The sequence below is a fragment of the Phyllostomus discolor genome, chromosome 3 (assembly GCF_004126475.2).
Source record: "Phyllostomus discolor isolate MPI-MPIP mPhyDis1 chromosome 3, mPhyDis1.pri.v3, whole genome shotgun sequence".
NCBI lineage: Eukaryota > Metazoa > Chordata > Mammalia > Chiroptera > Phyllostomidae > Phyllostomus > Phyllostomus discolor.
Genome location: NC_040905.2, coordinates 116,687,568 through 116,709,888, shown reverse-complemented (window position 1 = coordinate 116,709,888; position 22,321 = coordinate 116,687,568). Strand labels below are relative to the sequence as shown.

At 51.7% G+C, this 22,321-nt stretch overlaps 1 protein-coding gene across 2 annotated transcripts in view; it reads left to right on the top strand.

The window, feature by feature from the left end:
- The window catches only part of GTF3C1 (general transcription factor IIIC subunit 1), a 76,114-nt gene that overhangs the window by 28,187 nt on the left and 25,606 nt on the right, over nucleotides 1-22,321 (top strand). The window contains exons 7-19 of one of the 2 annotated variants that reach the window (XM_028506182.2): nucleotides 1,597-1,755; nucleotides 3,456-3,571; nucleotides 4,597-4,915; nucleotides 5,489-5,703; nucleotides 8,296-8,435; nucleotides 9,483-9,636; nucleotides 12,055-12,158; nucleotides 12,983-13,167; nucleotides 14,711-14,989; nucleotides 15,243-15,388; nucleotides 18,921-19,018; nucleotides 19,499-19,595; nucleotides 19,710-19,887. In XM_028506182.2, coding sequence (XP_028361983.1) covers nucleotides 1,597-1,755; nucleotides 3,456-3,571; nucleotides 4,597-4,915; nucleotides 5,489-5,703; nucleotides 8,296-8,435; nucleotides 9,483-9,636; nucleotides 12,055-12,158; nucleotides 12,983-13,167; nucleotides 14,711-14,989; nucleotides 15,243-15,388; nucleotides 18,921-19,018; nucleotides 19,499-19,595; nucleotides 19,710-19,887 — 2,190 coding nt within the window. The remainder of the gene's footprint in view (nucleotides 1-1,596; nucleotides 1,756-3,455; nucleotides 3,572-4,596; nucleotides 4,916-5,488; nucleotides 5,704-8,295; nucleotides 8,436-9,482; nucleotides 9,637-12,054; nucleotides 12,159-12,982; nucleotides 13,168-14,710; nucleotides 14,990-15,242; nucleotides 15,389-18,920; nucleotides 19,019-19,498; nucleotides 19,596-19,709; nucleotides 19,888-22,321) is intronic. The other variant, XM_028506204.2, reaches the window with a different exon arrangement.

Below are 22,321 nucleotides of genomic sequence, written 5' to 3'. Positions count from 1 at the left end.
ACCGAGTGACTAAAACAACAGTGATTTATTATTTTTCAATTCTGGAGGTCAGAGTCTGAAATGGGTCTCCCTGGGCTGAAATCAAGCTGTCAGCAGGCCATGTTGCTTCTGGAAGCTCAAGGACAGAATTTGTTCCCTGGCCTATTCCAGTTTCTAGAAGTTACCCACATTCCTGAGCACAGGGTCCCTTCCTTTGTCTCCAAAGCCAGCAAGCGGAGCATCTCCAGTCCCCACTGTTACCCTCCTGCCTCCTTCTTATGGGGCCTGTGATATAACATCGGTCCCTTAGGCAACCCACCACCGCAGCCACCGCCACAACAAAAGCCTTAATCACACCTGCAAAGTCCCTTTACCACAGAAGATAACATATTCACAGGTTCAAGGAACCAGGGCGTGGAAACCCCTGAGGGGCGTGCGTCTGCCTCCGCACTGTCACACGTCACAGAGCGCCTCAGTGCAGAGTCCTCTCCTCGGTGCTGGAGGCCTGCGGTCCTCTCTCAGCAACTTTGCCCTGTCATTTGCAAGCTGCTGGATGCTTGCATGAGTTAGTTGACCGCTCTGTACCTCAATTTCTTCATCTGTAAAGTGCCTTCTCGGGTTGTCAGGATCCAATGAGTTAGCACGTGTAAGGCACTTGTTTGCAAAAAGTGCCAAGACTTTTGCTTTCCCTTATACCTTCCTCTCGTCCCAGCCATGGGCACGCACTGTCGTTATCCCCATGTTGTGCTTTTGGAGGTTGAGTGGAGGTGCAGTGTGGTGGTCTGGAGGCAGGCGCCAGCCCAGTGTGGGGTGGCTTCTCCCGGTACTGCCACTTGGTCCCCTGTCATTGTTGTTTTGTATTATTCATAAAAGCCAGTGGCTACACAGAGGCTGTTGGGCCTGTGATGGTGGCAGCTTCCGCCTCTCTTTGAGCTGTCTCCTTGGACTACATTTCCACACTTGGAATCACTTTGTTAAAGGCCTCCTGAAATGGTTAGTTACAGGGGTGTGCAACCCACAGCCCAGGATGGCTGTGAATGGGGCCCAACACAAAATTGTAAGTTTACTTAAAACTTTTTTTTTCTCATCAGTTTTCTTTAGTGTTTGTGTATTTAATGTGTGGCCCAAGACAACTCTTCTTCCAGTGTGGCCCCGAGACACCGAAAGGTTGGGCACCCTGGAGGTTGTAGAACTCTCACTCTGCTGCCACGGTCTGTTGGCAGTGGGTATCGGCTTAGTCGGGAGAAGATGGTTTTCATTCTTTCAGTGATACTGTTTGCATACCTACTGTGTGCCGAGCACTGTCCTGGGAGCTGGGGAGACAATGTGAAAGACAGGCATGGAGGCTTTTCTCAAGGAGAAGGCTGCTGTTCACTCAATAGGACTAACAGGGCATTTCATGACTCCTTTCATTTATGTTTCTTTGTTCACTAATTATGTTCAAAGCAAAAGGCAGTTTCATGGAGTGTATTCGGGTTTTATACCCCAGGACATGCAGTTTTACAAGTTCCACACTCAGCGCTGTGTATGGCCTTTCTCTGGGTCTCTGTCTCTGCTGAAGTCGCCTCCCCTACACCGTGCTGTTCACTCACTGCTGGGAAATGCTTGTGCTCCCAGGGACCGACGTCATGGTGCGCTGCCTCAAGCTGCTGAAGGAGTTTAAACGGAAGGTCGAAGACCAGGATGACGATGACGATGAGGAGGTCATCTCCAAGGCAGTGCCTCCGGTGGACATCGTGTACGAGCGGGACATGCTCACGCAGACCTATGAACTCAGTAGGTTCCGTACTCGCCTGCTTGCATACAGTTCCTGAGCGTTGGAGGCGAGAAGCGTTTTGTCCGTGTGTCCAAGAAGGGTGCGCTCTTGAGAGAATGGAGCGCGGTGGGAAGCACCGTGGTTCCCTTGAAGGGTGCAGGCTTCTGGATCAGATTTGAATTTGAATTCTTGCTCTGCCACTTGTTAGCTCTAGGACTTTTTAGAAAGATTTTTTTCTTTTTAGAGAGAAGGGAAGGGAGGTAGAAAGAGGTGGAGAGAAATATCAATGTGCAAGAGATACATCGATCAGTTGCCTCTTGCACACCCCCAACTGGGGACCTGCTCTGCAACCGAGGCATGTGCCTTGATAGGGAATCGAACCGATGACCTTTTGGTTCCCAGGCTGGCACTCAGTCCACTGAGCCACACCAGCTGGGGCTAGCTTCATGACTTTAGCAAGTCTCCAAGCCACCATAGCATGTAATGAGGACTAAATGAGGAATAGGTTTAAAACATTTGGTGTATGTAGTGCCTGATACATAGGAAGCACTACAAAAATTAGCCACTGAAGGCTGAGAATTCCAGTGATAAAGGGAAAAATCTGTTCCCCCTCATTCCTCAGCTTTCCTCTAGATTCCCTAAAGTCTGTGTAACACAGCAGTGACCCAGCACAGGAGGAGTGGCTGTAGGCCCCTGTGGGGAGGGGAACAGAGTAAACGGTGAGGCGACTAGGGGAGATCTGGTTCAGCTGGCAGATACAAGGACACACTGGCAAAGCGGCACAGCGTTTTTGGAGGGCCGTTTGGCAGCTGTTGACATCTCTCGGAAAGGGTTCCTCAGAACAAAGTTTGGGGAAAGCCAGCCTTAAAAACCCTTTCATCCCCATGACTAGCATGTTACTAGTTCAGTATGGGAATACCACATTCTGATCACCTCTTTTCATTCTGATGTTTATTTTTGTATATGCACAATACAGCAAAACCTCCTTTTTATCCAGATTGGTTTTACCTGGCCTCCTCAGGTGTGTGACGAATCAGGAAGTGAAGGGGAAGATACATCTGAGCTTTGCCAGAAAGTCTGCCCGGCGGTTCATGTATTTTGCTGGAGGGACTGCCCTCGAGTTCCCAGTCTCCAGTCCAGTAAATGTAGAGGGCTTCTTAGAGAGAGAGGGACAGCACTAGCCCTGGGCAGTGACTGTGTAGCAGGGCAGGAGCCGATGAACTAGACGGAGCAAGTGCTAATGCACAGTCATCTGCTGGCCATTTAGATGGGGCCAGATAGCATTGTTTTCCCCCATAGTCCCTGCTGGCCGCAGCTGTTAGGACAATACAAAACTCGGTGTCCATAATGCCTCTGAGTCTACTGAGAAAGACAGGGAAAATTTTAAAGTTCTTAATTAAAAATTATTTTGATGTGTTTTAAAAGGGTTCATTTCATTTATCTGTAAAGGCCCATTCATGTGAAAGAAAGCGCTAACTTCCCGCTGCAGGAACTTAATAGGTCGCAGGTGATTACTTGACATTTGGGTGGTGAGCACTTAAACACGGGCTCTTAGTGGTGAGCCTGGGTTCACTACTGAGAACGGGCTCTTGAGAGAGGAGAGAGGAGTCATTTATTTTATTCTGTTTGTTGGTTTCACTTCACTGAAATGTCTGCTTCTAAAAGGTGGGTGGGAATTGACTTTGCAGAGGTTGGGGTTCAAGTGTATTGTTTCACACAGTTGAGCGCAGAGGCACAAAAGGAATCTCCCAGGCTGAAATCCGAGTGGCCATGAATGTGGGGAAGCTGGAAGCAAGAATGCTGTGTCGCCTTCTTCAAAGATTCAAAGTTGTCAAGGTAACGTCGTGAGGCCTTCAGCAGGCCGGGTGTGCACACGGTGTGGCTGGGCAGCAGTGTCTCAGCGCGTCACCGCATGACATGGGCTGCTGTCTCTGCCAAGAGGCAAGGGGCTGCTGGGGGCCAAAAGTCAGCAGGACATATGGCAGCGTGGGGAGCCTCCTCCCAGGTGGGGGGCCAGCTGCAGCGGGCAGCATCCGACCGCCCCTTCGACAAAGCAGGTGCTCCGGGGCTCCACAGGCCCCACCTGCCCCTCCCTCTCTTTCTGTTGTCTCACCTGGCTCCCGGGGACGTGGAGCTGGTGAACTGGGCGTGTCGGGTGTCCTTGCAGAACCCAGACCCCCTTTCTCAGCCCGTATGCCTCACTCTTCTTGTGAACTTTTTGCCCATTTTGCTGGGAGGCGGTAGTAGAGTCAAGGTGTTGATTGCAGGGCACTTCCCACTGCTCTTGGCCTGTGGTTGCTATGCAAAAGGTGTTACTCTTTCTGCCTGTAAGGGTCCTGGGAGGGCCCCTCTCCCCTGTCCGAGAGAGCAGAGTAAGTGTGGGTTGGTGATAGCCTTGTCATCAGTCCCATGGCAGTGGCTGGATGGAGCTGGGGATGTCCAGGCCCTGACTGTCCAGTCTGTGATGGCAGTTCTAAACCATCAAAGTTTGCACAGCAAATACTCAGTACTTAGCAACCTTTCCTTTGGGACCCAGTTGTGAGCCAGGCACTGGGGGCATGTGGAAGACCAAGTTAAGGGTTCTGCCCTCAAGGAGCTCACAGTCTGGTAGAGCATTCAGGGACGCGATTGGGCAGACGTCCTCCGACAGGCCTGTGGAGCAGGACCTGAGGGGTGACACGACAGGCAGGTCGAGGGAGCGCTGACGGGGCCGGATGCGGGGCCCAGGCAGTGAGATGGAGGCGATGCGGGTGAGTGCAGCAAAGAGAAGGGAACGGGCACCACAGCCTGCGGGTCTCTTGAATGCCTGTGTATCACCGCGCCCTCTTTTGAGTGTAATTAAACACATCTCACCTTCCCAGGGGTTCATGGAAGACGAAGGGCGGCAGCGGACCACCAAGTACATCTCCTGCGTGTTTGCGGAGGAGAGCGACCTGAGCCGGCAGTACGAGAGAGAGAAAGCCCGGAGCGAGCTGCTCACCACCGTGAGCTTGGCCTCGGTGCCAGAGGAGTCCCTGCAGCCTGAAGGAGAGGACACTTTCCTCTCCGAGTGGGACAGCGAGGAGGAGGGCGGTGGCAGCAGCAGCAGCAGAAGGAGAGGCAAAGGTTCACAGGGGGACGCAAAACCCTCTTCGAGCATCGGTCTCGGGACGCAGCCTCATCACTCTATCCCCACCAAGGGTACGGGCACTCTCGGGTGGAGCAGGGCAGGGCGGGTGCCCTGCATCAGAGCCAGTGCCAGTCCACCTGCTTTCTGCAGAAATGGGTTTCTGCAGAAAGCCCATTCAGTTCAGCAGACACCTGAGAATGTCCTTTGGTGCTGTCCTTATTTGGGACCTGCTGGGGTCACATACATCATATCATAATTGTAGAGGAGACGGTCATGTGGTCTGACCCCTGGCTCCTTGGCAGATGCTTTGTTTGTTTTGTTCTGTTTTGACTATTAAAGGGAATTCCATAAGCTTCCTCTGTCCCTTCCCTCCAGCAACCTGAGAATCCCTCAGGTTTCTAGTTTATAGAAGATGTGTTTGTTTGTTTAATGTGTGGAGGGTAGTGCTGATGACAGATTCGCAAATCTGGTAACCAGCTCAGGGACACCAATCCGTTCGCTTGGTCCTCTGCCCTCGCCTTTAAACTGGTACACGGACTCTTGGCCTGTGTGGGTCTGCCTGGCTGTCGAGCATAAAATGCCCCTCTCACTCTCCCCTTGATGTGCCCACAGTTCATTCCTTCTGCGTCTGCCCTCCACTGCAGGTGGCTGGAAAGTAAACCTACACCCGTTAAAGAAGCAGCCGTCTTCCTCCTCAGGAGCCGCTGAGGACAAAGCCGGCCGGAGCTCTGTCGGTGGAGGCAGAGTCCTGGACCCCAGCAGCTCCTCAGACCCCAGCGTGTCCTTTGGGTCCCACTGCGTGGAGAATAACAGTGGTGACATAGCTGTGATCGAAGAGGTCAGGCTTGAAAACCCGAAGGTAAGCGAGCACCCACAGTGAGAGTGCATTTTCTGCAGGAAACAGCCTGCAGCGGGTGGGCATCAGCCTCATCGGTTCTGTGCTTACAAGTCACAACAACAAAAGGAAAAGGCATCAAGTGCTTGGCACTCAGTGTGCGCCAGGCAGCGGGCAGGCACTTGGGAGGAAGGCTCATTCGCACTCTGCCTGCGTACAGCCACGCCCCACCTACCACAGGCCCCCTGCACTGTTATCTGGAGTTTTTAAATTTCCAACAACATACTCTTTTTGCTTAAATTTGTTTGGGAGGGAAAATTTTTATGGCCAGTTTAGATCAGTGGTTCTCAGTTTGGCCCGTTTCACCCCCCAAAGAATATTTGGCAATGTCTCGGGATATTTTTTAATTGTCACCAGTTGGAGAGGGTTCTCCTGGCATCTGTAGAGGCCAGGGATATCGTTACATCTCCCAGAATGTGTATCCCAGGACAGCCCACAGCAGAGCGTCATCACCCAGCCTAAAATGTCAGCAGTGCCAGGGGTGAGAAACTGCGTTAGGTGAAAAGCCAATATCATTACCATAAAAAGAGGCAAACCGTAAAATAGATGTAATGAAAATAAAACCACATGGGTACATTCGGGCCAGAGACTGTTGCACGTCAGAGGGTAAAAGGCACAATAGAATCAACCCGATGCTTTTTCATCAACATAATGAGGCAGATTAAAAGGCAGTTGACACAGGGACCCCTTCCTCATATGAATCAGTTCCCTGTCCTTTGTCACCGGAAGGTGCCTCAGATGTTGGTGGTGCCTCCTGCACTTCAGAAACACAGAGTCAGGGGAGGCAGCCCCAGCAGAGAACAGGCCTATGAGCAGGATGGCTTTGGATGCTGTCACTGCCGTCTTGCTCAGGCTTCACAGCAGCCCTGCAGGTCTGGGAGGAGGAGGGGGGGGGCTTTGGGGAGTGAGTGAGGTGCCTGCCCGGTTTATAACACCGCGAGGACTAGAACCCACGTGTGTGGAGTTCCCGCCCGCCTCCCCGGCCTCTCCCTTTCCGTATGGAGGCCTGTGCAATTGCCATCCCCACAGCAGAAGGGATGGGGTCTGGGTTGGGAAAGCTTTTCTGTGGACTTGCTAGAAGGGCCTTTGGGCCCTTTCCTATCCTTTGGATGCCACGCCTCCCGCTGTCGTGGTTGGCATTGTCTCTAACTGAAGAACCTCGGCTTGCCCGCCCGCAGATCTCAGCAGGTTCCCGAGGGTTTGCCTGCCTTCTGCTCCCTCCTCCCCCTCCCACCTTCCTCATATCTCCCTACAGACCCTAGATATCCTGTTTGCTTCCTAGCTCAGCTCTTTCTCTTCCTCTTAGAAATTTGTTCCCAAAGTAATGGCAGAGTCCCATCCTTTTTGCACTTGCTGATACTCAGAGGGGTGTGAATGATGTTACCCACAGGTCCCTTGGCAAAGCATGTTTTCACTTTGCTCTCTAGCATCGAGGTGAAAGTGGCCACATTTACTCATGTGCTTCTCCTCCAAACGTTTGCTCTGAAATGCAAGAGAGAACACAGGTCTTTCTGCCTCTCTCGTGCCCCTTCTTGAACCTTTGAATGTGTTGCCCCTCGAGCCTGGCTGCCTGAATGGAAAAACTGCCTCGCCGGAGCCCCAGCAGAGGGCAGGGCAGTGGTCCCTTGTGATGCTGACGCTGAGTAGCCCCCGGAGTGAGCTCCCGCTCTCCTGAAAGCACCGCTCCAGGCGAGGAGGGCCTCCAGGAAACCGGGCCCGGGCTTCCCTGTGGCGCTGATCTGTGCCAAGGGCTTGCAAGGAGCACATCAGGATTGGGGTTTCCTTCCGTGTCAGGTGCACGTATCGGCACGTGTTTGATCTGAGAGCTGATGGAACAAGCTCATTTAGGCTCCTAGAGACAGAAAGGAGCCATGAAGGAAGAAGTGCCCATTTTAGCAGGGATGAGAGGGAAAACTCGGGTCTTTCTTCTCCCTTCACTTTCCCCTTGCCATTCACCCTGATTTCCCTAGGCAGCCTGTTCTGAACTCAGAAGCCTGCCTCTGCTCCTGCCTTTTTTCCCCAGAGAGGTTTCCCATGACTTCCTGGATTTGGAGTCAGAAGCCCATGAGGCGTACATAATTTGTCCGGGACGGTGACTTGGCCTCACTGAGCCCTGGTTTCCTCTTCTGTAAATGGGAACTGTAATAAGGTGTTGAAAGCTTTTGATGAAAAAGTCCCATAATAGAGTGGCTGGCATGGAGCCATGCTCAGTGTGTCAGTTTTCTGGGGAAGAACCAAGAGGAAATTGAGCGAGTGCTTTCAGCTGCTTTAGGAGGTGCTGTGGTACATGCCTCTGAGTCCTGTTCTAAAACCAGCTGATCTTCATCAAGTTCCAAGATCGTCTGCTGGCAGATGTCTTTGTCCTTTCAAAGCATTGAAACGGTGGGGGGGGGGGGGGGGGGGGGTGTGGAATCCTGTCAGGGAGACAGACCTCTTGGCTTCCTTCTAGAGACATGGGCACCGAAACTCCGTGAAGAGGGAAGGCACACCGCAGGGATGCTCTCTGGCCCCTGAGCTGAGCCCGTTGTGTCCTTGTGCTTTTGGTCCCTGTCCTAGGAGAGCAGCAGCTCCCAGAAGGCTACGAGGCACCACGGCCCAGGCCCAGAAAAACCCCACAAAACTTATCGACTGCTGAAACGCAGGAATATGATCATAGAAGCCGTCACCAACCTCCGCCTGATTGAGAGCTTATTTACGTAAGCAGCAGTCTCTCTCTCTTGCACTCATGATAAATGTCATGCCAGTTAGTCATCACAAGCGCAGAAATGACCGAGAACTGTTTGAATCTCTCTTGCCCTGTGTAGATTTCATAGTATCCCTTTGTAGTAGAAGAGTTAGAGCTTGTTCTTGTGACTTGACGAAGGTAGATATTGAGGAATTTCAGTACTGCAGACAGAAAGAGGTGATTGAGCAAGAAATAAAAGTCCTGGGGAAAGTGCATGTGACTTCCTCCTTCCTTGGAAATTTTGTGGCAGCAAAAGAGTAAGAAGAAACTTAGGCAATAGCATCTCCTAAAATCTTACATGGAAGCAAAAGTTAAAGACACAAGTAGAACTTCTGTGTGGGGGTGCCTCTGCACTCTGGTTCGGTCCTTCCGACCCACTGTCACCACCACCTCTTAGGCGGCATCTCCGTGGCTTCTCAGGCACCCAGCATGGGAGCCGCTTGAGCCAAAGATGTGACTTCTCTACCTAGGCGCAGGGGAGACCATCTGCAGCCGCCAGTGCTGGGCTCCTCTCTTCTGTGCAGTGAGGGGTTTGGCCAGATGTTCCTGGTGTCCCTACTCTCCCTGCCATTGCCGGCAGTGATCTAGAAACATCACCACAGGGACTCAGTAAGATCTAGAGAGTGAGGTGTGAGAGGAGAGGAGTCAGAAAGAGCGTCAGGTCTGAGGGTGTCAACGGTGGGAAACCGGAGCATTCCTCACTGGCGTTAAATTGGCAGAGAGACAGGTAGTCCTCACGGCTCTCCGTTTCCCTGCCATTGTCGCCACAAACCCTGTGATCCGTTGAGCTCCTGGGGGAGAGCTCAGAATGTGAAACCGTTGCACATGGTTAGCTGACTGTTTATCTCAGAGAGAGATGATCTCACTGTCTCAAGAACTCAGCCTCTCAGTGGTGAAACCCCTTTAATTCTTCCCTAGTTTCTGCGACTTGCCATTAGTCATGTCTCCATTGCCTGGGTTAAGAAAGGCCTCCATGTTGAGATGAGAAATATTAACTCCTTATTTTGTAATGTCCCAGGATTCAGAAAATGATCATGGATCAGGAGAAGCAAGAAGGCGTGTCCACCAAGTGCTGTAAGAAGTCCATTGTCCGCCTGGTGCGGAACCTGTCCGAGGAAGGTCTCTTAAGATTGTACCGGACCACGGTTATCCAAGACGGCATCAAGAAGAAGGTAACTGTGGCCCCCCCACCAATGTCCCCAGAGCCAGCTGGGTGCTGCTGGAAGTTTTCTTGTCTAGCTTCTCGTATCCTTGTTGTGTCTCGGCCATTCCTTTGTTGTCAGTAATTTCCCGTTATGCCTTCTGATTTGGGGGTACGCGGATCATCCCAACTTCCTGTGGAAGCGGGAAACAGAAAAGGGGAATATTGTGCTGGAGCTTAGAGCGGTGTGTGTGGCCCAGGGCCAGTCCAGCCCCACAGCCAGTCTCGGGCAGAAGCTCAGCAGCGTTCCAGAGGTGGCCAGTTCAGACTAAGCAGCGAGCACACTTCCCACAGAGATCCAAGGAAACACACCCCAGAGGGGACGGTGGCTGCGGCTTGGCCAGGAAGCACTGCTGGGTTACCTGTGGGGGACAGCCTATCCCTTCTGTTCCAGTTCATCTGTTTCTGTGAAATCTAAGGTTTGGGGCCGGCCGTTCCCATAACAACTGTAGCTCAGTGGCTTTGAACATATGGTAAGGCCTCCAGTTTTCAGGGTCAGGATAACTGGAGAGCCCAGCCAGGTGCTGGGACCTGAGGGAGCAGCGCCGCGGGACGGTCAGTTCCCGGGCCTGGTCTGTGTGTGACCGCACTTTAAATCTCTGCCTTAAGAGAGCTGTGCTTTGATGTTTTGCTTTCTTAATAACCTGCAAGGTCATTTCTGTTTTTCACTTTATCTTATTTATTGAGACATTTGAAATTTGAAAAACATAGAGCGGTACAAAAAATGACTTTAAGAAACACATTTCCTGCCATTCCCAGTTGGCAGCACTCATCAGTTTTTAGATCTGCGGCGAGTCCCCTCGACCTTGCTCCTCCCCCGTCCCCAGCCACCCGCCACTCATCCCTTTGAGCAGTGCCAGGCGCTCCTTGTGCTGACATCTCTCGTCGCAGGGCAAAAGCCCCAGCCCGTCAGCCATAACACCCCTGATTTCTGTCTGTCTTCACAGAGCGGGCCTCTCAGACAGGCAGCCCTCTCAGGGCAGAGATTGAGGGCCAGGAAACCTCCCCTCATCCAAGCATGGGGAGGGGCAGACTGGCAAAAGTCTCCACTGTGTCCCCAGCTCCTACTTGGCCCTGTATCCCCCAGGCAGTAACGGAAGGAGTGGGGGTGGGCAGCAAGTCTCGTGGATACACGCTGGGGATCACAAAACCTCAACGATAAAGGTGCCCCATCCTGGGGGCTCTTTACCACAAGCACCACTACAGCGGTACCACTAAATGGTGCCCTGTTTCTGCATCCAGAAAGGGCTGCAGTATTGTATATCTGTCTCCAGGGTAAGCATAAGTGTCTCAGCAGCACTTTCTCTGGCACCTAGAGCACCGCTGCCCCGGGCAGCCTCCTGGTCTCCTGGAGCTGCATGGACCGGAGTTGCTGGGCCCTGGGACCAGCCTTTGCCTTGGGTTCTGCATCCAGCTGCCTGCCCATCGGGCCTTTGGGAAGTTGGCTGGGCCGTTTGGCTGTGGAAAGTGGGAAAACAGGAAGGCTTTGTGTTTGCACCGTGCTTTTAAATGCTCTGGGTATTGCCTAACTGAATTTCATTTGAGCCTCACAAAACCACAGAAAAGTTGGCAGGGCATGAGGAAGGGGTTGCCGTTTCACAAATGAGGAGCCAAGCAGGCTGAGCCAAGTCAGCCTGTAAGTCCCCATCTTGCTAGCGTTGCTGCCTGTTCCCTGGGACTGAACCTCTTTCAGGCCATTTTTGTCAGAAAGCCTCCTGGCCAGAGGTAGCCATTTAGAACACCGTACCTTGCTCTCTCTGGCCAATGACAGAGACAAAAAAGAGGCCGGCTGTCCACGTTCCCAGGCCATTGTGCCTGCCATCCACTGCACAGCTGTCACTGCCCCCCTCTGCCTAACTCCACCACGCTGCTTCCATTCGGCATCCTAGTTGTCCCTCATGGGGTGACAACCACTCTGACTCGGTTTCAGTACCTCAGAAAAGGTGGAACAACAGAAGCAGTTTTGAATTCTTTGCAGTCGTCCTGCACCTGGCAGGAGTCCCACAGCGGCACTCAGCGAGGGGAGATTAATGGAAGCCGTTTCCCTTCTCCAGATGGAAGCCCTCAGGATTCACGAGTGACTGTGGGGAATTCTCAGATAGCAGGAGTGGGGCCTCAGGAGCAGCTCCCCAGGTAGATGTGAGACCAGTGGGCCGTGACCCCCAGTGAGGGGACGACAGGGAAGAACGCCCTATTCTAGGCCGGAGTTCCTCACCTGAGCAGAGTTGCACATTACTGATGGCAGAGCTTCATCACTTGATCACCTGAGGGATTTGACAGTGGCAAACTGTTTAGCAATACGCTTTGTTTGCTCAGTCTCTTACCTGAGTTGTGGAGCTGTCTCCCTCTGCCCCTCCGCCCTTCGGGGCGCTCTGCCCTCTCCCTGCAGGTGGACCTGGTGGTGCACCCCTCCATGGACCAGAACGACCCTCTGGTGCGAAGTGCCATCGAGCAGGTCCGCTTCCGGATCTCCAATTCCAGCACAGCGAACAGGCAAGTGACAGCACACAGGAGTCCACAGCGAAGCTGCCTGCGTCTGTGTCATCATTCCTGAGGCCGTTTTCACAAAAGCCCTTGGCTTATTCCTGTGTGAGATCAGTGAATTCACTGGGTTAGGGTTTGTGGTTCATGACTCCCTCATCCAGCAAGGATTCATTTCTAGATTTTTTAAGAAGAAAGAAAATCCTCACATCCTTAATTCTATTCTAATTGTGGACAGACCACTCCAAATCACAGGCTCTGTGATGTGTGAAATTCTTTCAGTCTCATGATGGGTCAAGACTATTGGCTCGAAAAACTAGTTGCTTTTCTGAGAGCTCTAATTTGGTCATAAACCGTCCAATGGACTGAGAGAAAACTCAGGGATGGGAGACACTTCTTAGCTGGGTTTAAACTGCAGGTGACCTGCTGGCGAGCAGAGGCCTGGCTCTGACTTGCAGCCGCTGGTTTGTGCAGCTCGCATGCACTGGCCACATGTACTGTAAACAAGATGCAGTTCATCGCCAATCAGATTCCTGATTTCTGGCATTTGTGAAGGTGTCCGAGGACCTAGTATATGTCAGGCTTCTTTTCTCACAAGGTGGCAGCTGCCCCATAGGTGGGGGTGCACTCTGCAGGTCACCACAGTCCTCTCCTTCCCAGATGTCTAGTGACCTGACACATTTCATTCATCTACGTCGTCTGCCTGGCCTCTATAGGCAGTCGAGTTTGAAACCTCAGGATCAAATAGCCTCATCTGATTCATGAGGACAGACCTTGTCCTTTCTCTCCGCCCTTGATTTTCTCAACATAACATTGGTCTTGTACTCGGACTGCAGGGTTAAAGGGCCCCAGCCTCCAGCGCCTCAAGGGGAGGCCGAAGAAGAAAGCCAAGTGAAAGAGGACCCGAGCGGATCAGGAGACTCACAGCCAAATGCTGCCTCTAAACCAGAAAGTGGACGGGTGAAAAAAACTGATGAGAAAATGGGCATAACCCAGCTTAAAAACTATAACCCTGTTGTAGGTAAAAAGCACCTCTGGTGAATGTTCAATTGTGTTTCTTTTCTTTTTCTTTTTGTTGTGTTTCATTTGCTGCCCACACAGTGCCGTTGCGTCAGCCAGCGCTCTACGTTGAAGCCCTGGGCTGCACCCTGAGAACGGGACCTGAGCCGCTCGCGGGTCTGGGGGCCGGTTCCATGCCTCCCACTGACAGCAGTCCCCTGCCTAGAGCAGGACGGGAATGATTCTTGCCCCGTACGCCTCACAAGGCTGTTGCAAGTCTCAGATGCAATTATGCTAGATCCCTACGTGAAGAACTATTCACAGAGACTAACTTCTTCTGCTAACTCTCCTTGGGCTGGAATATTCTGTAGATCAGACAGTCTCCGCTTCTCCTGACCCCATATAAGCCTTCTAGTAGTTACAGCCGTTGGCAAGTTTGAGTGTCTGTGCAGTTTTCCCAGAGTCAGGCCTCTGCCAGAGCTGCCTCCTCCCGCATCCTCCATGGAGCTGCTCTGATGTAAATGTGCGGGGCACGTTCGGTGGCAGGGCTTTCTAATCGAGGGTGTCGCTCCTCTCCTAGTCACAGACAGGTGTTGGTGGGGAGGGCAAGGCGCCTCGTCAGGGCACAGGCCTCTATCAGGCAGAAAAATGTGCTAGTAGGGGGCATAGCCAACTCAGGGGTCCCAGACAGGAGAGTCAGTTGTGGCCTCTCTTCCCAGAGGCTCCAGTCACACAAGCACAGCCTTCACTCTCGGGGCACAGCCCCATGGTTAGCAGGTCCAGACTGAAGGAAGACAGACGCCAGTGTGCATGTGTGCAGCCGAGCAGCACAGGCACTCGAGTAGACAAACGGCAGTGAGTGCCGTTCCCCGGTGGGCCAGGCATGGGGGGCGTCGAGGGGCCTCTAGTCGTTTGTCCTTACTGCCCTGTTCCTGTGTCTCCCTTGACTAGCACTTATTCTCTCACTGGGGAAGGCCAAGGAACACTTTATTTGTATCAACTTTGAAATTATCTACTTTAAAGGAACCTAGATTTTGGAATATTTTGCACCACCCGCATCAATTCAGGAGTTCTGTGTGAAGGTCTGTCAGGCCCCCCATAGTGGCTCCCCTCCCCACCCGTCTCTGGATCGTCCCCTGTGCTCTCCTCCTCTGCTCTGCCCTGACACTCAACCTCCTGGCCCTTCCCGGAACGCTCGGGCACACACCCACCCCAGGCACCTTGCCTGGGCCTGGCTCGCACAGCCCAAGGTCTCCGTGTGGCCTGCCCAGTCACTGGCTTGAGGACTTCACTCAAGACCTCTCCCCAGCGAGGCCTTTCCTGGCCTCTCCTTCCTCTCCCTTCCTTGCTTTATTTTCTGTACCATCTATTTCCATCTAATGTATTATTTTAGGTATTTTGGTATTGTCTGCCCTGTCCCACTAGAAAGTAACTTCCCTAAGAGTAAGACTGTTTGCTGTCTCCCTGGCACCTGAGACATAGGGGCACACAGTAGTTTTTTAATGAATTGAACTGATTTGAATCTGGGACTTTTCAAGCACTGCTTTCCTCCTTCCTTGTCTCAGTTCCTGGACTTGGGCGTTCTCTAGGATTTCTGCCCAAAATGGCTCGCCTGCAGGTGGTCCACATGTTTCTGTGGTACCTGATCTATGGGCATCCTGCTGGCAGCAAGGTAGAGAAACTGGGCCCCAACACTGACAGAAAAACAGGAAAGCAGGAGCCAAGCAAGACCGGAGCCCCGCCCTCCTCCGGAAAAGACCAGGAGGCCTCCTCTGAGGCCCCACCCAAGGACAGCCAAGATGGAGAGGTCCTGGAGGCTGAAGTGGAGCCCGCCGTAGAGACAGGTGAGATGCCCCAGGGCAGGCAAGCAACAGCGGGGTCCAAAAGGGAATCGTGATGAGTCCTCGTCCTTATCACCTGAACTGGCAGAATACCCACACTGCCCTGATCAAAATAATGACATAATCCAAACTTTCTGAACCTCTGGGCTTCCTGCCTAAGGAGTAGTGTTGTTGAAGTTCATGGTTAAGAGAACCATAACCTACTAGGAGGTGACACCATCATCATGACTTGACCCCGTCTCTGATTTTCTCCTAGTGTATGTGGACGAAGCCTTGTGGACGCGCTTTGTCCCTCCCATCCCAGTCCACCGGGACTTTGGCACCGGCTGGGCTCTCGTTAGCGACTGTCTCCTCTGCCTACCCCTCTCCATCTTTGTCCAGATTGTGCAAGTCAGCTACAAGGTATCGGTGACTCCCAAGCAATCATAGGGCCTGGCCTCAGCTCCAGGCCGGGAGGCCTGCACTCACAGGTCAAGTGAAAATACTTCAGGACTTGGAGTTGCCTGGATGGGCGGGTGGGTGGATGGATGGACGGGAGATAGGAGATTGGATAGATGGTTGGTTGGTTGGTGGGTCAAAGACTTGTTCTTCTAGATAGATCAGTCATCAGAAAGACAAATAATTATGATGTAACAAAATATGATTTTAAAAATTGGGTAAATACAGAAAAAGGAGATAACAGAAGTTGCCCCTAATTTCATCACTCAGAGCTGTCACTGCTAGTGTTCCAAGTACATTTTCTTCTAGCCTTTGTTTCATAGGCCGTGTTTGTGTACACGTGTGTGTCCGTGTGTATGAGGGTTCTCTTTTAAAAAACCAAATTGAGATTATACTGTATAATCTGTTTTATCTTTTTTTTCCACTGAACAGTGTATTGCATTTTCTACATCATTAAGTTTTAACTTGGTATTAAGTAAATTCCTTCTTATTCATATACCCCAATTTATTTAACCAATCCTCTATTCTTGGACAGTTAAATTCCAGTTTCTTAGTATTACAAATGACATGTGGCAAATACCTTTCAGTACACATATTCATGGAGAGCTCCAAAGTTTTTAGTAAGGGTAGGAATAGAATCACTGGCTTCGGAGGGAATCAGCATTCTTCGTTTTTTTTGTTGTTGTTGTTTTACTTTAAATACTTTTTTATTTTTAAATTACAGTTGGCTTGCAATATGATGTTAGTTTCACGTGTGCAACCCAGTGTTTAGATATTACATAACTTACTAGGTGATCACCCCTATAAATGTAGTACCCATCCATCATCATACATCGTTATTATAATATTGTTGACTGCATTCCCTATGCTGTACTTTGCATTCCCTTGACTGTTCAGTAACTGTCAATTTGCACTTTTTAATCCCTTTACCTTTTCCACCTATCTCCCAAGTCCCCCTTCCACCTGTCAACTGTCAAAATGTTCTCTGTATCTGTGAGTCTGTTTCTCTTCTGCTTGTTCACTTACTTTGTTTTTTAGATTCCACATGTAAGTGAAGACAAGTCACAGCATTTGTCTTCCTCTGCCTTATTTCACTGAGCACAATACCCTCTAGGTCCATCTATGTTGTTGCAAAGGGCAAGATTTCATTCTTTTTTACAGCTGAGCATTCCATGGTATATATGCACCACTTCTGTATCCACCCATGGGTTGACGGACACTTAGGTTGCTCCCGTATCGTGGCTGAATAATGCCACAGTGAGCACAGGAATGTGTATGTCTTTTGATTTAGTGTTCTGGATTTCTTCAGATAAATATCCAGAAGTGGAATTGCTGCATCCTTCTTCATCTCTTGTTATATAGCCTTTGCTTTAAAGTCCATTTTGTCTGGTGTTAGTGCTGCTACCCCAGCTTTTTGTCTGTTTCCATTTTCATGAAATACCTTTTTCTATCCCTTTACTCTGTTTGTGTGTCATTTGATCTGAAGTGTCTCTTGTAGACAGCAGATGTAAGAGTTTTGTTATTCAGCCTCCGTAAGTCTTTTTTTTTTTTTAGAGAGGGTGGGAAGAGAGTAGAAAGGGATAGAGATACCTAATGTGTGAGAGAAACATCAATAAGTTGCCTCTCACACACCCCCAGCCAGGGACCTGGCCCACAACCCAGGCACATGTCCTAACTGAGAATCGAACTGGCGACCCTTTAGTTTACAGGCCAGCACTCAATCCACTGAGTTACACTATCCAGGGCTCCATATGTCTTTTTGTTGTAGTATTAATCCATTGGCACTTAAAGTAATTGTTTCTGTGTATTAGGTAGAGCTGCTGTGTCTCCCAGGCTTGGTAGAGTGGCCTAATGTAGCAGGTGTCCCGAAGTGTCTAGTGGCACAGCCTCCCCCTCAGTCACCCAAGCTGGAGACTTCTCATGTACCCACCGCATGTGGGCTGTGTGCCCCCTCTTATTAAAGTGAAGCCTTGTTTACTGTTGGCACCTCAGTAGGAGGGAATTACCCCCAGGCTGATGGCTGCAAGGACTGGCTGCCACCACCATGGAGGATCAGCTCTGCAGGAGCTGACCCCACAGAGCAGGACTTAGTTCAGCAGGGCTCTGGTGCCTGCTGAGTCTGCTCCTTGGGGGTGTCAATTGTAGAGGTGGTTGGGTGACGCTTGGATGCCGTCTGAAGCTGTCCACCAGGTGCACTGGCTCTGGGGCCTCCTGGGAGGTGCAAGCCAAGGTCAGCTGCCACCCGTGCCCTGCCTGGGGCCACCCAGCGTGAGCTACAAAGTGATCTGCAGATGGCCGCCACTTGTGCTGGGCCTGGAGGTGCCCAGGAGAGGCCAAGCTAAGAACCAAGGTCCACTGCCACTAGTCTCAGGCCTGTGGCCACTTAGCAAGAGATACAGAGCATGCTGAAACCAGATGCTACATGTTTAATGGATTTTAGGAAAGTATGAAGCATGAACCAAGAGAGGCCAATCATATGGAAAAGGCACTGGAATCAGCTTGGGTGGGCCCACAAGTTGGGTGGGGTGGGGTCTCAGAGAAGGACCGGGGCAGTGCAAACGGTGTGAGCCAGGTTGAAGAAGACTCGGATATGGCGCCCTACCTGCCAGCTCTGTGGGGCGGAGAGCCTCTGCCAGCACTTTTGCCTGGGAGAAAGCTGACCCTACAGCTCTTACCCTGATGCCAGATACTTCAGTTTTTTCCTGTGTGTCCTGGTGCCTTTCCAACTACTGCCCTGGCACTGGGGCCCAGAGCAAGTGAGTCCAATTAAGTCTGTGCGTGGGCTCTTGACGTGGAGTGCCCGGGACTCCAGAAGCCCGCCCTCTCGCCCGGCCACAATCCCAGCTGGGTTTTACAGTCAGAAGTCATGCGGACTTCTCAGCACCAGAATCCTGGGCTGGGGGCTGGTGTGGAGCCGGGACCCCCCCCCTCCTCAGGTGAAATACCACAGCTGAAATATCCCTCCCAGTTTTTCTCCACCACGTGTGGGTGTGGAACCAGCCCGTTCTGCGTCTCCGCCCCTCAGCAGCCGCCCCAGTGTGGCAGCTGCTTTATATCCTTAGTTGTAGGACTTCTGTTCAGCTAGATTTCAGGAGGTTCTGAGTGATGGTTGTTTTATAGTTTACTTGTAATTTTGATGTGGTTGTGGGAGGTCCCAAGTACTGCATTTACCTATACTTCCATCTTTGTCTTTTTTCAATATAAATGAATATATGTCAATATCATCCCTGAGAGATTTTAGCAGTCCGTGTGCCCAGCAGCAGCATATGAGGGCACCTGTTTTGCTTACACCCAGCAGTGTGGTAGATGGGGTGACGAGACTGAAAGCAGAGGTGTGGGAAGTTTGGGGAAGGCAGGAAGGAAGGGGGTGCCATCACCATGGGACCAATGGGCAGGTTCTGAGATGCTGCAGCCCAGAAAAGAGTGGTGTTTTTCCACAATTCTCGCAATTCACTCTGGCCTTAAGGGTGAACTAAACCTGAAAATCCCCTCACAGGTGGACAACCTTGACGAGTTTCTGAATGACCCCCTGAAGAAGCACACACTGATTCGCTTTCTTCCCAGGCCCATCCGGCAGCAGCTTCTGTACAAGAGGTGAGGTTCCCAGCAAGCTCCATGAAGTTAGGGCTCTGCATAGTTGTTTCCCAGGGAGAGGAAGGGTGTCTGCCGTGCCGCTTGTAAAGACTCAAGGTTTTCGTTCATTTAGCTACCTGTGAGCCTCCTAGATAAAGCCAGGGTAAATGAAGTATGGGCTGGTAAATTGTATTACTTCATTTCAAGGTTCTTTTAAAGTAAAATCTGATAAAGACTGCAAGTCTGATTGGTGTGGTTTTATCCTTGTTACATTTATGTTCTGAACCAAACCCCCAGTAGAGAATTGATGCTCCAGGGCCCTTGCCGGCTGCCGGGGGAGGGGTTCTGGGCCTCAGTGCAGTGTGGGCCCGAGGCCCGTCCTCCAGGTCCACCAGCTGGAAGAGTGGAGGGTAGTGAGGTGCGTTCTCACCCCAGATGCACGTCTCCCGACCACGGCTGAGAGTGTGATGTGATTGGGTGCTGCCTGCCCCTATTTTCCAGGCGGTACGTGTTCTCCGTGCTGGAGAGCCTTCAGAGGCTGTGCTACATGGGGCTGCTACAGTTTGGCCCCACAGAAAAGTTTCAGGACAAAGATCAGGTAACATCTTTCAAACCCAAATGGAGGAGGTCCTGACTGTTATGCAGTGTCCAGACAGCTAACCCGAGGCTAATTCTGAGGTTCTCCCCTCACCCCATCCCTGTCTCCTTGTAGGTCTTCATTTTCTTGAAGAAGAATGCGGCCATTGTTGACACCACCATCTGTGACCCACATTACAACCTCGCCCGCAGCAGCCGGCCCTTCGAAAGGCGTCCTTATGTCCTCAACTCAATGCAGGATGTGGAAAACTATTGGTTTGATCTGCAGTGCGTCTGCCTCAACACCCCTTTAGGTACCATCTCTCTCTGCTGGGCCTCACTGCTTCCCTCCTTTCTGTGGGATAACTGGAGTTGGAGCTAGGAAAGACCTCGCCTCGTTTTCAGGCTGCTCTCCGGGAGCCTGGAGTCAAGTGGTAGGCCTTGAATGAGGAGGGGTCCTAGTCCCCTCACCCCAATTAAGCCCAAGCAACTCCACCTGGTCTTTATGTGCGTGTTCATTCAGCAGGTATTTCAGCAGGTATTTGAACCCCTTGGCGTGTCACTTCCTGTGCCTGACCGTGAGCAATGAGAGCATACGTCATCCCTGCCTTCATGAGACTCTGTTCTCGTGGAGAAGACACACACACACACACACCCAGGCTGTGACGAGTGCTGCGGAGCAAATAAACAGGGCGAGGGCACTCAGGGCGATGAGTCAAGCCCATCGGAATGGGTGCTCAGGAGTGGCCTCTCTGAGAAGGAGACCGTTGAGCTGAGTTCTAAAGGCTGAGGCTGAGCCTGCCATGCACAGAGCTGGGGGAGAGCCTTCCAGGCAGGGGAACGGCAAGTGTAGAGGCCCCAAGTGTGGTTGGGGGAGCAGAAAAGGCCGGCATGCATGGGAAGGGGAGTAGCTGAGATGAGGAAGGGGCAGAAGCCAGACTCCGGAGGCTTTGCAGGGCACAGTCAGCTGCTGGGTTTGTTCTAAGAGCAGGGAGAAGATCTTGGGGGTATAAGCAAGGGGTAACAAAATCGCTTATGTCTTTTTAAAAGAGTTTCCTTTTGTTTTGTTTTTTTTTAGAGAGGGGAGAAGGGAAGGAGAAAGGGGGAGAGAGAAACATCAGTGTAAGAGAGAAATATCAGCCACCTCTCGTACACACTCCAACCAGGGACTAAACCTGCAGCGCAGGAGTGTGCCCTGACCAGGAATCAAACCTGAGACCTTTTGGTTTGCGGAACGATGCCCAACCAACTGAGCCACACCAGTCAGGGTCGAGATCACTTATGTCTTTCAGAGCTCGCCCTGGAGAACAGGCAGAGGGGCACAAGAATAGGTGCAGAAAGGCCAGTTAGGGGCTGTGACTTGTGTCCAAGAGAGAGTGGGTGTTGACGACAGTGACAGAGGGGACAGACTGGGCGAGAGAACTGCCAGACCTGCCAGTGGAGGTCGGGGGCGAGTGGGGCTTCGGGTGAGGCCTTTGCTCTCATTCACTCCCTCTCCCCAGAAGGTTCCCCAACCCGTGCTCCCCCTGCAGGTGGCCATGCCTACTTCAAGTGTCTCCTCTTCCAGTGTCTTTGCTGTCATCCTCTCATTTCATTCTGTGGATTTCTTGAGCACAGGAAATGTGGCTACTACCCCATGGTGTCTCAGAGTGTCTGTGCCCAGCGGCTCCTACAAATGCTTATCCAGTGAGTGGAGGGTCTGCGAAGTTAAAGAGCCTCCAGTCCAACATTCTGTCCTTGAGGCCAGTTTTCGTCTGGTCTTTTCTTGCTGCTTCTACCAGGAGAAGAGGGGTGGGCATTCACTTGGAACCCAGGAGAGGACCCTGGCCCTCCTCCTCCTGTCACAGAGCTGCAAGGTCAGCATTGCGTGTTGATTTTCGAGCAGCAAGGCTCACACACTGTTCGGTAGAACTGCTCGGTGCCAGCAGGGTAGCAAGCACTGGGTACTTAGAGCCTTTAATGGGTCCAGGCAGTTTAGGACATTATGTTTCACAGACTCCTCTGGCATTCATTAGTGAGGAAGGCTTTTACCATTAAAGATTTTTAAAGTTCTCTAATTCCTTTGCATTTTATACCTAGATAATAATTTCTGAGCCAGTATGTTACTTGCATCAAAGCTTTTCAGACTTGACAGTTAGTGAATCCATCCATCTCTTTTAGTGTTCACGAGCAGAAATGTGGAAGGCTTATTGAATCCATTAATCAGGCCTTGATCGTCCCTTCGTTTAGCAAACATGGGAGGGGTTCCGCCCCAAGGACTGAGGGAAGAGTACCGGATAAGAAGGCATAGGCGTCCTGTAGAGCGGGGGCTCTGGCACACCCGAGTGTGTGGGCAGCCCCTGGGGCCGCTGAAACGCAAACCGCCGGCCCCAGGCAGCACCCCAGACTCGGCAGACCTGGGCTGGCCTGAACCCGCGTTTCTCATGAGCAGCATGTGGTGCACATGGGAAGCACGGCCTGAAGTCTCCCTGGGGTCAGCCGTCTGTTCAAACACATGGCTGTGGACAGGCTCTTTGTAACCTCCAACCTTAGGACAGTGTGTTTCATAGTGTCTTTCTTTCTAAACTGGGAACACCACCACTGCCTCGTGGGCTGAGGCGAAGCTTGGCTCAGAAGGCTCTGTAAAGTGGGCTGAGAGGTGGGGGTCGTGGCCTCTCCCCACCGCCCCTCCCCGACCCGGGCCCAGGTCTCTAGAAGAGCATGTTATGAGAGGGTCCTTAACAGTGCAAATTATCATAACCTTCCTCT